This window comes from Hirundo rustica, chromosome 24 (genome assembly GCF_015227805.2).
Source record: "Hirundo rustica isolate bHirRus1 chromosome 24, bHirRus1.pri.v3, whole genome shotgun sequence".
NCBI lineage: Eukaryota > Metazoa > Chordata > Aves > Passeriformes > Hirundinidae > Hirundo > Hirundo rustica.
Window position 1 is genome coordinate 3,385,186 of NC_053473.1, and position 15,172 is coordinate 3,400,357.

The 15,172-nt window shown below is 54.9% G+C and overlaps 1 protein-coding gene across 8 annotated transcripts in view; it reads right to left on the reverse strand.

Annotated features, from left to right (window-relative positions):
• The window catches only part of ANKS1A (ankyrin repeat and sterile alpha motif domain containing 1A), a 77,008-nt gene that overhangs the window by 6,676 nt on the left and 55,160 nt on the right, over positions 1 to 15,172 (reverse strand). For all 8 annotated transcript variants that reach the window (XM_040085679.1, XM_040085675.1, XM_040085678.1 and 5 more), the window contains 8 exons: positions 4,269 to 4,367; positions 3,772 to 3,924; positions 3,543 to 3,650; positions 1,791 to 1,955; positions 1,338 to 1,463; positions 1,134 to 1,205; positions 649 to 735; positions 157 to 294 (listed from right to left, as the gene is read on the reverse strand). In XM_040085679.1, the coding sequence (XP_039941613.1) occupies positions 157 to 294; positions 649 to 735; positions 1,134 to 1,205; positions 1,338 to 1,463; positions 1,791 to 1,955; positions 3,543 to 3,650; positions 3,772 to 3,924; positions 4,269 to 4,367 (948 nt within the window). The remainder of the gene's footprint in view (positions 1 to 156; positions 295 to 648; positions 736 to 1,133; positions 1,206 to 1,337; positions 1,464 to 1,790; positions 1,956 to 3,542; positions 3,651 to 3,771; positions 3,925 to 4,268; positions 4,368 to 15,172) is intronic.

Here is a 15,172-nt window from a genome sequence, read left to right on the forward strand (position 1 = left end):
CACAATGGTCCAAAGGACAGGCATTTGGAACCAAGACTACTTTATGGTAAAAATGGGTGAAAGAACCCTGGAAAGGAGCAGTCTGTGACTAGCCAATAAAGCTGAGGGACGAAACAAACGGGCTGTGAAGGACTGGGAGAAGGACAACGCACTCACCACATCCACAGTGCTGAAAACATGGCAGTAGTGATGGCTGGTCTGCAGGTCCTTGGTGATGTAGGCAAATGTGCAGAGATCCTCAGGGTCCTGGGCAGCACAGGAGATGTTCCGGATCTCGTGCTCAGCAATGACATTCTGCCGGGGTCAACCACAAGCACCCGTCACCCTTCTGGGGATGGCAAATACACCCAGCAAACAGTGGCTGTGGAGGGTGTCCTGGGGCAGGGAAGGGGACTCTCCCAGCCAGACCAGTCCCAGCTCCCTCCCACAGCAGGAATAAATGGCAACATGGTCCACACAAGCAGCCAGTCTGCCCAGCCTTTGGCACTCAGGTGATCATCACCACCTTGGTGTTCCCCACCAGCCCCAGGAGCTCCCCAGGACCAGCTGTGGTTTTTGGAGCCACAAGAAGTGACCTGCAGCCCCCAGGCAGGTGGGACTGCAAGCTGTGTCCCTCCAGACACTGATTTTGAGGCATCTGCAGCTCACCTTGTTGGAGGCATCGATGAACTTCACCCCTTTGTACGTGATGGACAGGATTATGGTTGGGATCTTCTTCATGTGCTCCGTGGATTTCTTCAGAAACGAGAATATTCGAGTGACCAATTGTGAAGAGATGGTCCCTCTGCAGCCCCACCCCATCCCAGCCCACCCCAGAGACCCCCAGGCACGTACAGGAAGTTTTGGGGACCTGGGACCAGGAGGAGGAACGTTAGCTCCTGGTGGAAGCAGAGGGGAAGAGACAGGGACTTGAATAGAACCCAGCCACCACTTCCCCAGTGAAAACACCCACTGTCCCAGTGCACAGACCTTCTGGGTACTGGGAACAAGGGGCAGCTCACCAGAGACAGTGGCACTGCCTGTTTGGTGTCTGGGCCCCTAGAGGGTTTGGGGAAGCACTGAGTTCCCCCTTCCCCAACCCACATCATCCACCACAGGCTGCAAGGGAAGCCCCCGGCCCCAGGTCTCCGTACCCTCATCTTGGCACAGGCATCCTGTGTAGACTCTGTCCCTCGGAGGTCTTTGATCAACATGGAGCCCAAGTACTGCGTGAAGGAGGGAGAGATGTTAAATCCTGCCAATCCCAAGGCAGTGACATTACCCTGAGACCCCAGGCTCAGCAGCCTGACCCCCAGAGCCTCCTCATCCTCGCCACCCGCAAACCAAAAGCCACTTACGTTGGCCTCGTACCCACAGGACTCGAAGATGAGCTTCTCGGGCTGGTGCTGCCAGTTTTGGACAGGGGCATAGGGAGCTGCCAGGCTGGGGGGGCGCAGGGTCAGCTTGGACTCCCGACGGTCCTCCTGCACGGGAAGAAACACGGATGTGAAGCCACAAGGGGTTCAACCTGGGTTGGAACAGCTCTCGGGGGATCTTTGAGCTGTGGGGATTGAGGCTGGCAAAGGCCAAGTTCCCCAGGAGCTGGGCGGAGGCAGCACACGGGGTTAGGGTGCCAGTGCTGATGGAAGTGTGAGCCATCCATTTCTGAGGTGATACTGAGGCATAAAGGAGCTGCTGGCTCTAATGTCGGAGGGAAGCTGAGCCTGACCAGCTCCCTCCCTTCTCCCTGCTCCCAGAGACAGGGCAGCCTGTGCAGAGGGCCCTCAGGACACACAAAAGCACCCACTGACCTGTGCTTTGTAGCGCTCAGCTCTGGAGTAGGGAGCAAGCTCAGCGCCACGATCGTGCTGTCTCTTGGCAGTGTCCCCGGAGGGCAGCAGGAGATCGGCAGATCTGCCTGTGCACGAGTCGTTCTGGCTCAGGGGAGACGACGTCTGGGACATCAAGTCCTGGCACTGGAAGGAGCAGACACCACAGAGGGTCCCAGTGAGCTTGGGCTGTGCTGTGCCCCCCATATCAGCTGACACAGGGTGCACTGAGTGGACTAACGGGGTCAGCTCCTGCCTCAGTGCCAATCCCACCCTTTACCTTCCGCATGAGACACCTGATTTGCTCCAGGATGGTTTCAGCCCTTTGTGCCCAGCATGCCTCTGCCTCCCTGAGCTCATCCCAGGAGGGCAGGGGACACACTGGGCTGGGGGCAAGGTGATTGCAGGGGGGTGGGCTCCCCTAAAGCACTAAAGCACCCGAGGGCGATGATGACCAGCCACGCCAGCAGAGGAGCCGCGGGAGCCGCCGCCAGAGCGCGCAGGGCCCGCGGGCACGGCCAGAGCCTCGGCACAGCTGCGGCCGCATTAGTCCCATTCAAGCCACTCGCTTGATTTGCCATTGACGCCCGCCCGCCCCCCGCACTGGAGCTCAGCAGCTGCAGCGCCAGGAAATGCTGCAAAGGGCCCGTTCTCCCGGCCAGCATCTCAATCAGCTGAGCTGCACCAAAGCAGCCCTCTCCCTGCCTCAGCCCCGCTGCCTTCAGTCTCTGCCGGCTCGCGGTGCGGATCCTTGGCTGCTGGTCCCTCCTGCTGCCCGGCACGGGGGGTTGAGCAGTGGGTCTGTACTGGGCACCCTCCCAGTGCAGCACCAGTGTGAACCCTCTCCCTTCTCACACTTGAACCCAGTTCCTAAAAAATCCCGTGCCAGAAGGCAGGGCACAGCAGCTCAAGTCGCTCCTGCTAAGGTTGTTTGGGTTTGACAGCCTTGGGAATCCAAGAGGGCAGAGCTCTGCAGCAGGGCAAGGACCAGATGTTTAGGATGGGTAAACTCTAATCACTCCAATTCCTGCTCCAGGAAGCTGATTAGCAATCACTGGGAGGAGGCAGCACGACATGCTGCCCCGCTCCTGGGCTCGCAGGGTCGCTCTGAGCGCAGTAGCTTTTGCCAAACTCAGCTCTCAAAAGCCAGTTTTCAGGAAGAACAGGGAATGTGATGCTTCCCTCCCAGCCAAGCCCCATAACAAGGGCTTGACATCCAAATGCTGCCACTCCTGCAGCAAAAATCAACATCCACACATCTTGTCGAGTGTTATCTGGCAGCGAGAGTGGGAGCTCTCAGCAGCCCAGCCAGGCCAGGGAGAGGGCTCCGGATCCCAAGGGTGCAATCAAACACCAAGTCCCAGCTGCAGCCCCTCTCCAGCTGGGCTGGGTCACTCCTGCCTGCTGAAAGCTCCCACATCTCTGACCAGGAAACAAGGGCAAGAAAGTGGGCTCAGAGCTGCCTTGTGTGCAGGGCAGAGGTGGGATGGCACCCTGCACCCCTTCAGCACAGGCACCTGATCCCGAGGGGCACCCTGACCTTTCCCATGGGGTCAGCATCCAAGGACTGGAATTATCTTGCCCCGCTCACTGCAAGGTTTCCCCTGCACAACTGTTTGCTGCCTGGGTGGCTGGAGAGGATGAGGTGAGCAGCTGAACAGACACCACACGACCAGATTTCTCCCAGCACTGACACACGAGCCACGAGGCAGGGAGCCACGAGCAGGGACTCACTCTCAGCTGTGAGAACCGTGGTGGCTTGGCTGGTGGCTCCTCGTAGGGTCTGTCTGCCAGCGAGGCGATGATCCTCTTCCGATGGCCCAGCAGGTTCACTTTGAGCACCTGCAGGGACAGATCACGGTCACCACGGGCACCGAGCTACTCTGAGAGATTTGTAGCGAGTGCCAGCCCCAGGGAACAGGGCAGGACCTTGCTGCCCTGGCAGGAGAGGGGCGACACTCACATTTACTATCTCAAGCTCCCAGAGGTTTTTCACAGTGTCCATAGAGCTGTAGCCACTTGAGAGGAAGGACTGGATGTAATCCTGCAGCCCCAGGGAGTCGAGCCATGCAGGAACTGATGGCTGGCTATTCCCATCACAGCCCAGGGGTTTCAACTGTGAAAGCACAAGAAAGGTGTTAAAAGCCGCAGGAGTTGGGATCCCGAGAGAGATAAGGTCAATGAAAATCAGTTTACAGGCCATCACCGTCTCCACTAGCCAGTAACAAAAGCACTGTACAAACAAAGGACGTGCTTGGGATCGAGACTGGCAGGAGGAACAGACCCAGCATGGAGCTACCACCACCCACATAGCCTGGAAGAACAGTATACTCCTCCTCCTCCTCCCTGCTACTCCCCAAGCCCCCTCCCACAGCCCCGGAGATTCCTCCATGGCTGGAGATGCAGGGTCTGGCTTTCGTTTCCCCTGTGCTCAGAGCCCCATGCTCGGCTGGTACTGACCTTCGGGAGGGAGCGAGCGGCCTGGAGCAGCTTCCGGCGGTGCTGCGGGTCACCGATCCCGATATCCCGAAGGTCCTGGTCTTCCATGACATTACAGCCCTGTGGGGACAGGAGCGAGCGACATGGGAGCAGGGGACAACAGGAGCCACACAAGGGTGTGAATGGACATCACGCAGTTATGGCACCCTCCCGACTTGACCTCCAGCACATCCTGGCAGCAGGAGGAGGAGGAGGAGAAGGATAAAGGAGAGCTTCCAAGGCTGGGAGCTCTGCCCAGTGTACTGACCTTGGGCACAGAGAGGGCTGACAGGAGCAGAGCTGCAGCACACGGAGCACTGCCCTCCCCTCCCCTCCCCGGGAGTCCTTCCAGCCTTTAGCCCCGGGGCATGGCGTACAGCCACCACCCACGACATTCGACACACAGAGGCTTTAAACATCCTGAAACAGTGCCCAAGCAAACCCCAGCCACTCCATGCCCGAGCTCTGGGTTCTGCTCAACCTCCCCCCACGGCCACAGGGAAACCTGCTCTGCTTCCCCTGGCAGCAGGGCAAGGTCAGGTGTCTCCTCTGGCCCCAGGCAGGGCCAGAGATGCTCCAGTCACCCCACACTGTGCTGTTAAAAACCCATTTTCTGCCCCCTTCCCCTGCAGAGCAGAAGCACACGCACTCTACCCCCCTTTAAAAGCCTCTGTCACAGCCTGCTTCCCTGCCCTCCTACCTGGGCAGAGCTCAGCAGGACACATCTCCCCACGCTGGCAGAGCCACGCTGCTGTGTGACTGAAGGCTTCAGCTGGAGCTGAACCCCCTCCCTGGCCCTGCCTCCCTCTGCTCCCCGGAGAGCTGCAGCAGGTGTGCGCCGACAGCGCTTCGCTGCTCCACATTTCGGTTTTATAAGAGGAACTCAATTAAGGCCGGCCGCGGGGAAGGTGAGGGCAGGTGAGATTGCCAGGCACCCTCCATAAAGGGCACCAAGGGTTTCCTGCCCCTTCCCATCCATACTTTTGTGGGATTTCAGCACGTGTGCTTTGCTGAGTGCTACCTGCTGTAAATGCCCCGGAGCAGCCGCCTCCAGAGCGTGTCCTTGCTCATGGCCACGCCAGCAGCTGCTCTGCTCCTGCTCCAGCATCACTGCCACATCCAGGGCAGGTGTGGTGACAGCAGAGCAGCACGGCACACGGCCCTGCACCACCCAGGAGCTGCTCAGCCACAGAGGGGTGTTCAGGGAAACAGGGAATTAACACCAGAGATAAGAGGTGCCCAGAGATCTCTCTGCCACGAGGGAGAGCTGCCCTGCAGCCCAGAGAAATCATTTAGCAAGCAGCAGCAGCGGGTGGCAGGAAGCAGAGCCCTCACCACCCCCCGACAGGGCTCCTCTGCCTCCCCCTCCCTTGGTGGGTCAGATCCCACACTCTTCATTCCTGGAGAGCTGGGAGGGGACAGGAGAGCAGAGCCTGAGCTGACAGCCACGCCACAAAGGCATTTCTTTGTCTGAGTTGTTTAAACAACAGAAAAGTCGGGAGTAAATGGCTCTGCAGCCCACGGGGGAGGCGGGGGGGTTCATTCTGTGTTCTCCCAAAGGCCAGTTCACAGACTGTGCCAGTCAGGGCCATTGTGCCGGGGAGAGCTGCTGCCACTGCCCCAGAGTCCCTGTGGACACCAGACCATGGCCAGACCCATCTGCCCGGCACCCCAGAGCCTGTGAGCGAGGCCAGGGGACACCAGGAGCTCACTGCACACCATGAGGTATCAGAGAATGGAATCACATCACATGAACTGCTCTGTGCACCCCTCAACTGCACAGAATCAGTGAGTAAGAAGAGGCAGGTTGTTGCTGAAAGCTCCAGGCTGCCCATTTGGTGCACAAGCAGCAGCTCTCTTGGATTGGGAACAAACTCCCAGGGATTAACACAAGGAGCTGCTGCTGCCAGGGCAGTGACCTCTGGCTGGTGGGCTGCAGCATCCCACCAGAAAGATGGAAACCTCCCCTCCCCTTTCTTGTTCATGAATTTTAAGCCAAAGAGCCACATTTAATGTGCATTCCTGTAACAGCAGGAGATTGTGTGCTCAGCTCTGGGGAGGAGGGAAGGGATTAACGGGGATTAACTCCCCTGACAGACATCTCACCTGGCAGGAACGCAGCATGTGTGCGAGGAATTCCTCTCTCAAAGAGACAGATGGCTATGAAAGGGCAAAGAGAGCCAGAGCAAGTGATGGGACTTCTCTCATAGGTTTGGAAAGCAAAGTATTACTGCCCTGTGAGGGGGAGGAACAGGGAGGGACTGAAGTGGCCACAGCATGTCACACCTCAGGTACCTGAAACCTGCAATTCCAACGCCTGGGCCTGCTCTGCTCCCTTGATCTGCCCATCTTGGTGCTCTGTGGCTCCATCCCCCTGCAGAGAGCTGGGGCTGAAGCTGGGGTAGTGCAGGGAAGATGCTGGCAGGGGCAGAGCTCACAGCCAGCACTTCCAGCCCTTCCCTTCGTGCCACCCAGACAGCAGGAAGCCGGCAGCCAAATGAGCTGCGACAATGGTAAAGTGCAATTTTCACGTATAAAAACTAAACAAGCTTGCTGATCCTATTTACATTTTCACTCATGCTCACTCTCCAGTGTTGAGCCCTTTTTGGTGCTAATCCCTTTTGGCATGGCCATGATCCCACGTGAGCAGCACGGAGCTGGTGGCTCTCGCTCTCCCACAGGGCACCAGTGCCAGCCCCAAGGCAGGGCAGTCGGTGTTCTCCCACATTTAGCACCTCAAATTCAAAGAAAATTGCCTGCTCAGTAGCAAGGATACAGGGTAGTTAAACACTTTGAAGCCTACAGCTTTCCCCTGCACTCCTTATTTTTATGTGTCACATTAAATTCCCTCGGTGGCAGTCTGCATTCTCGGGGTACTTAACAAGGATAGACAAAGCGTAGCAGCTCTGAACAAATCCTTCCAGCCCCTGGTGCAGGAGAAATGTCCTTCAAACCCATCCGGATTTCATCTCCCATGGAAAACAATAATCTGCCACTAAAAGAGAGAATTAAATACAAAGACAGCGGAGATCTTTTAACCTTTGCCAGCCACACAGAGGAGCCAGACTTTAAACCTGTCTGCACTCAGCACACCCTCCGACACGAGCCATGGGGCAGAGCTGCTCTGCGTGGGCCACTGCTGCTTTTTTGGTTTTACCCAAAGGTTCCCTTGGGTGCTGGCCACAGGTCAGCAGATGCCACCTCCCAGTGCCCCTCTGAGGGCACAGAGCAGCCCCAGCTCCCACCAGCCCCTCCCCAGGTCCTCTGAGGACGGACTCAGTGGGGAGAGCAGGGCTCGGGGATGTGCTCTGCCATCAGCCCAGTCCTCCAGGAGCCTCCAGCTGCAGCCTCAGAGATGCCAATTAGAATCAAAAAGACTTTCCCAAGACGTGTTTCGGAATTTATTCCTTGTGACAAGTGCTTTTACCTTGCACGTTCCTCCTGGGTGCCCCAGCTCTGCAGGGCTGGGCAGAGTGAGGGAGGTGCTCAGGGCTGGCCTGGGCCAGAGCTCTCTCACTGTCACCCACATTTCGGGGCACCCAACAGCTCCTTCATCCCAACATCTCACCATGTGCTCTGTCAGGACCCAGTCCCCACCTGGGCTCAGCCAGGGAAGGGACACTGGGGCTGAAATGCATTACCTGGGGCAGAATTCCTCTGCTCCAGAACCACCAGCCCAGTCAGACACCTGAAACTGGGTAAACTGAGTCCCACCCTGGGTCCCAGCTGGCACAGACTGGCTGCCAGGCAGTCAGAGGAGCCTTCATCCCCCAACCTGGCCTTCAGCCTCCTCTGAGCCAAACTGAGCCCCCTCCCTGGAGAGCACAAATACACACCACCATGAGGAACACTCCTGAACCCTGTCCTGTCTCTGCCCCACCCCGAGGGAGGGAGGGATCTGCCAGTGACCCCTGTGCTCACCGGGAGCCCTGCGGGACGCAGCCGACCCTGCAGCGACACGAGTTCTTGGAGGAAGGGCTGGCTTTGGTCATGCCTCACTGCCTGCACTGTAGTTAAACAGCCTGTGAGACTCCAGGTTTCTCATTAAAGGAAAAAAAAACCAACAACCAGTCAGAGGTTACCTGGCAGAAGGCAGCGTCCCCTCCTGCTACCGAGGTGACCCCGAAGTGACTAAGCCAAAGGCAGCGCTGCCGAAATCTGCCAGATTCTTCCTCCAGCAGGACGCTCTGCAGGCACTTAACTACCCAATTTTCAGATGCTGCTTCTTCCCCAGAGCCTGGCGCCTGTCCACGCTCTCGTTCCAGCTACGGAAGGGCCCGAGGCAGCGAGTGTTCCGTGCAGGGCGCGTGGCCGGGCCCGCAGCGGATGGAGCCCAACGCCGAGGCTGCTGCGAGCACGCCGTGCACGGGCACCGGGACGTGGCTGCTAGCAAAAGCAACAGATGCAAAACCCAAACACGGCGTTCCCAGGCTCCTGCAGACATCCCAAGTGGAGAGACAGCTGAAGGCTCTCTGTGCATACAAAGTGCACACGAAGCTCTTTTTCTTTTTCCCCTCGGTGCATTCGAGACAATTGACATCTTGTCGAAGATTCTGCTGTCACCGCTGTTGCTCTGCTTTTGGCGGGCTGGATGTGGGAGATGGAGACGTGTCCAGCTCCAGCTGGGCCCTGCACACCCAAATCTCAGAGCAGGGGGACCTCGTTTGGTCCTACAAATGTGTGTTTGGAATTGGCCTTGTGATCTGTGGAGTTTGGTGCCTTCCCTTAATGGCAGCTGCAGTCTGGGGTACTTTGAGTGGAAAGCAGGGGAAAGGATCTGCTCGGCCACGGGCACGATGACAAAGCCCCAGCTCTTCACAGAGCATCAACAGGGAAAGGGGCTCATACCCAAAACCCTACAATAAATCTGAGATTAGCACACAGCCACTTCATTTTTGTTTAATTTTCTTCCCCATGCAGACTGGCGGCGTGACAATGGCAACGGAGGGAATCGGTCATGGTTGTCAAATTCAGGCAATTTTATTGAGAGAAAAAAAAAATTAACTGCAACTTTAATGGGTTTTTTAATGTTTATAGGGCCTGGAGCTACTAATGAATCAAATGTAAGTATCCCCTAAATTGCCGGTTCTGGTCCACCCACTTTGCTCCTCAAAATCCACTCCAACCTCTCTGCTCCCCGTGAAGTCCATTCCTATTATCCGGGGAACTCTGGCACAGCTCTGCCACATTTCTCTAGCTCCTCAAACTTCCTTCAACCCCAGATCCCTGCATGCCTCTGCTCTCACCATTCCCTTCCAGAGACAATCCTGCCATGGTGGATAAAGCACAGTCCTTGGGAACCTCCCAAGGACCAGCCAGAAGCCACTGGGGAGATGTCAAACAAAGTCATTTAATTGAATGAAGCGATTCCCACTCAGGGGCTTGGCAGAGGCCCTTACCCCAGGGTCCAGCTCCACTCTTAGGGGCTCATTTAGTGCTGCACAGTCAGTCTGGGGACACTGGCACGTGTTCCTGGGGGCTGGCAGCAGGGACCAAATCCAGAAACAGCCACTCAAGAGCTTCTGCCCAGCTGAGGAGAGCTCGCTCCAGTTCCAGCCTGCCACAGCCCGGGCATGAGCTACAGAGGGCTCACCTTTGCATGAAAATCCCCGCAGCAGCTGCGCTCAGGCCACGTTCTTGCTGTGTTTCAACAAGAGCAGATGCAGTAAAACCCTGTCAGAGGTCTCTGGCGAGCCTCTGTTCCTCACAGATCATTCCTGGGTGCAAACCGCTACCGGAATGTGTCAGCACAGTTTTCCCCGAATGGCTACTATAAAATGACAAGTTCTATATGAAAATAGAAAAAAGCTCAGGGGCAGACACATTCCCAGAGCATGTCCAAAGCCTGGCTGCTGCCCAGGGGACCAGCAGCTGCGTGCCAAGCTGGGCCATTCTGAACTGGATCAGGCAGAGCTGAGCAACTGAGGACACAGGAGAGGCCAGAGCTGCAGCAGGGCAGGTACCAGGTGAGGATGAGGATCGTGCAGATGTCAGCCCACACCCAAATCCCAGGATCTGAAGAGCAAAGGAGACCTGGCTTTGTTCACATCCAGTCAGATCTGGATCAGGGCTGGCCTTGGCCGAGCTTGGCACACACCCCCAGCCAAGGTGAGCCCACCTGAGCCAAGGCCTCAACTCCACATTTATCCTGGTTTTTGCCTGTACACACAGAGAGGAGAAAGGGGAAGGAAATGCTCTTCTATTAGCGAACAAGACCACAGGCTAATCTAACATGGCCCTGAATTGCACTTAATCAAATTAATGTCAGTACTCTAAATTATTTGCAGACACCCCATTCTTCCACCACCATCATTTTTCTACCACTTCTCCCCAATTATAAAAAAATAAGTAAAATCCCCCAGAGAAGCCCAGGGCAGTACACACAGAGAACAGATTTCCCTTTTTGACGCTGTCTCATTGAATCAGCATTAACTGCTTTCCACACACTCCACGGGAATCTGGGCTTGAACAATAAAAAAAAAAAAAAAAGGCCATAAAAAAATGGTTTATGTTCTCTTTTACCTGCTCATTTGTGAATCAAAATATCTTTGAACTGAATAAAAAGTTCAACTCCAGAACACTGATACAACTGCCAGAGCACGCGGGGTTTGCCCTTCTCAGATGTCAGCCCAGAGGAAGCCGTGGGGGCAGCAGCAAGATCCCTGCAGGGGAAGGGGAAAGCTTTTGCAAGCATCTCGGATACATTTGTGGGATCTGTGGGATCACAAAACACCGTGTGAGGGAACAGGTAATGGCATTTCCTTCCCCACTTCTGTGGAGGAATTCCACCATCAATTACTGTAATTCCTCCTTATTACAGTGGCCACGTCCTTGCTTTCTCTGGACGGGCAAAGTCCAGCCTGCTGTTTCCCTGGGTTAATCCCCGTTTGCTGCAGGGACCAGGAATGCACTGGGCATCCCCAAAATCCACTTCCTGTGCACTTCCCAAAAGGGGCATCTGTGGCAGATGCACTGGTGAGCACAGCAGACACGACGGGGCCAAGCTCCAGGAGCAGCAGAATCCCTCTTGGTCCATATTCCTGTGACATTTTTCCTGCTCTCCCAGCTCTGTGGCTCATTTGCCCGCCAAGGACAATTAAGTCCATTTATTGTGCACTTTTCTGGATGACACTGCTCACTCACTGCTGCAGTTTGGTGATCTGACCTTTCATTCCCCTCCTCTGGTGAGGGATGAGGCAATGAGGCTCCTGGAACTCGGCGCACGCCACGGGGCCGCGTTCCTCCACGTGGGAGGCAGCAGCGCTGCTCTTCCTGGGTGGTGGGGTGGGCATTCCTGGCTCACTGGAGCTGCTCACACTTGGCAGGCAGTGCTGCTGAGAGTTTTATCCTACTTGCAGAGCTGTGTTTTTGCTAAGTCAAGGACAGCACAGCCACTGCCAGCAGCTTTGCCTCGGTTATGTTCACCCACCGCACAAATAAACTTTCCCCTCTGATGAAGGAATCCCAGCGGGCTGCGGAGCAGAGGAGGATTGGAAGCACTATCTCCACTTGAGCTGTTCCTAATCCCAGCTGCCTGCACAGGCTGCTGCCCAGTTCCAGCTCCAGATGAAAAGCAGCAGCTGAGTGTCCCAGTCCGACTGCCCCGTGGCAGAGGTGCTGGCCATGGAGATCACTCGGTGGCAATGCAGAGGGTGAGGAAAAGATGCTGCTGTCTTGGACAGTGGGGTTTGTGCTTGAGAGTGGCAGAATAACAGGGAAAGCCTCTTCCCTGCCTTGTCCATAAACATGGTGTGGCTGCTGTAGGCAGCTTGAGGGGAGTAGAAGAATTTCTTCAGACACAGAGATGTGGCCCAATATGCAGACGTGGGAAGAGAACTCCGGTGTTCTGAAAAGCTAAGGTACCTAAATCCATCTTTTATCACCCTTTTCTTCCTTCAGTTAACCAGAAGATTACAGAATCCAAGATGTGTGTAGACCTTGGTCCCTCCCCAGGAACACCTACATGGACGAGGGCGCTCCAACGTCACGTCGCATCCATGTCCCAATAGTCCTGCTGACTTGTGCCAGGGATACCCACCCCTGAGTGAAGCCAATGCTTCATCAAGATCAACTCTGTCCCAGATGCACAGCTGGAATTCCCAGGAGCGGAAAGGAGGCTCCAGAGCACCTCTCCCTTCTGCAGCACAGCCTGTGAGACACTCACGGCTCTCAGTGTCACCTGCAGGAGCTGTGGGTCCCCTGAGCCGCTCTCAGCTGTTGGTCAGCAGATCCTGAGAGGAGCAGGACTTTCACCCCTCCCTGCTGCCCACTCCAGCTGCAGCCTGTCCAGTGAGGCGGCCGGCACGTGGCTGGAGCACAGCTAATCCCCTAATCCCCAGTTCCTGGAGCTCTGAAAATAACGGAATTATTATTTTTGGAAACAACACATGTTTCTGACTTCCTATATTAACATCTAATTAAGAAGCCAAATATATTTACAGAGCACTTTTCAAGCTCCCTTTACGCACAGTGTGCTTATGAATCATTTCCCTACCTGGGGGTAAAGGCTCTTGTGACATGGGGCGTAGATTAACACAGGAGCCAGCTGAAAATACCCAGGGAATGAAAACTTCCTGAAACCAGACCCGCTACGGTACAGAGCACCAGCAAGCCCAGCACCCCCAGTTTGTGTCTCACAAGCCTGTCCCACACCTGGGGCAAACAGGGCATTTTGAACCCCGGTTCTGCAGTGAGGAACAGCACCGAGCACCCCAGTGCCTGCACAGCCCAGCTCTCACAGGTCCCTGCTGCAGTGACAGGACACGCTCCTCGTTAGACTGTTCTTAACCCTCCTCTGAGTTGCTATCAAATTCAGGCTGAGTATTCTCCTCAGTAATTAAACGGCTCTTTTAGGACACTGCCCTGCTCTGTAGCTGCACGATCTCTGCACACTGAACACTCCTCTGCAAAGCTCCTGATCTGCCCCCAAAAGGCACCTGGGGACCCCGGAGCAAAGGGATCATCCTGGCATACCAGAACACCCTGCAGCTCTGTGAGCAGGGAGCAATGCAGTGCAAAATCCTGCACAGAAAACACGTGTCTTCATATCAAAGGACCCCAATTTCCTAGCTTGGACTACTAAAACTTAATTAACCTTATAACCCACCTGGCGATTTGCAAACCATTACCCGGCGTTCTTTGGATCTTGAAATATTGAACACAGTGAGGCCCTAAGAGGGACTAATCCATTCATAGAAACTGTTTAATTCCAGGAAAGTAACACTCTTAGTTTGCAGTATTCTCTGTTAGAGCATGAAGGGACAGCCAATAAAGCAATGTTTGTGCAAAGAAGAGGACTGGGCAGCCCAACACTCAGAGCTTGGTGTCCTGAGCCCCTGCTCTGCCCAGCTTCAGTGTTCACAACAGTTTTAATAATTCATCCAAGAACATCAAAAACACCACTAGAACCAAATTTACTACTTGTTTCTCACTTGCACTCTATCTGAAGGTTTTGCTTCCCCAACACCAGAAGCTGAAGGCAAGGAACACTACAGAGGGGAAGATTTTAAATAATTCAACTTTCCTGTTGGGCTGATGTATGAGCTTGGAGTTCTCAGGGCTGGGATGAATGGATTTAAAGCCAGGGTTGGCATGGGTGCCAGGGTCAACTCCCTAGGAAAGGAGATAAGCAGCAAAATGGAAATTAGCTGGGGTTTGCAGGAAATCTTTGTGAAATTATTTGACCTTTTAAATTTGAGAGGAATGAGCAAATAAATGAGTGTCCCATCCTCTGAATCCAGAAGCAGCCAACTGCTACACTGGGAGCAGCCACCTGGCACTAGACAGGAAAGAAAAACATCCAGCTACGAAGAGAGCAAATCTATCACGTACCCAACACCACCAGAGGGACACACACAGGAACCTTTGCTACTGGAGTTCTGAGCTGAGTGAGGTCCATCACACCTGGCCAGGCAAGGGAAAGGTGTTTTACCTGCAACTGCTGGATGAGAGCAGCCACCGACCCCACAATGATCACAGATCCATCAGCAGGGAATCCCAAGAAGATTTACAAGGTGATTTCATTTAAATTTGTTGTATCATCTCCAAACAGCTCCAGCACACACAGGGATGCTGAACCCTCTGGCCAAGAATCTGGCCAAGAATCCTTGGCCACGTCTCTGGCCAAGAATCCTCTGGGGTCTGGGACTGGGGTGAAAATCACAGCAAACCCCAGGGCGGTCCCCTCTCTGGAGGGAAGTGTTGGCCCTGCCAGGGGAAGGGAAAGCAAACGACCTAGCTGCTCGCTGTAGAGACCAGAAGGCACAGCTGGATAGATCACACAACATTTATCCTCCTGGCCAGATCATTTTTTAAAGTATAATTACACCCTGTCTTTAAGTAGCCCAACAGATGCTGCTCAGGTGTGTGCTTCCTTTAGCCTCCATCCATGCCCCTTCCTGGCTTCCTCTCATATCCTCCCCAGCCGTGATGACCACTGAGTATTTCCAAACCCCCTCACCCAGCTCACATCCTCCTGGTGTCACCTCTCTGCACTGTCCCCAGCACCAGAGATGTCACTGCTCCCGTTCCAAGGGATGATGGTGCATTAGCCAAAATTACTTTTCCAAATGTTTACATCAATTTTTTGTTATTTGCCAAACTTGGGAGTCCCTGTTCAAAAGCATTTCCTTAAGCCATGTACAGACAACCCCTCCTGCAGCATCAAGATTTCCCCTCTTTGCAGTTCATCCATCATTCCACACGAATTCTCGGGTTTTTACACCGTGCTGCTTTAAGTTTCTAGACACTGGTTATTAAAACCCCTCAACCCTGAGCATTACCATGTCGTCATCGTCAGGTTTCAGAGCCAACAGTGTCAATGCAATTAGGTACAGCTCATTAACATACTGCCTGCATGCTCTGAGCAAGTCCAGTTCCAACAAGAG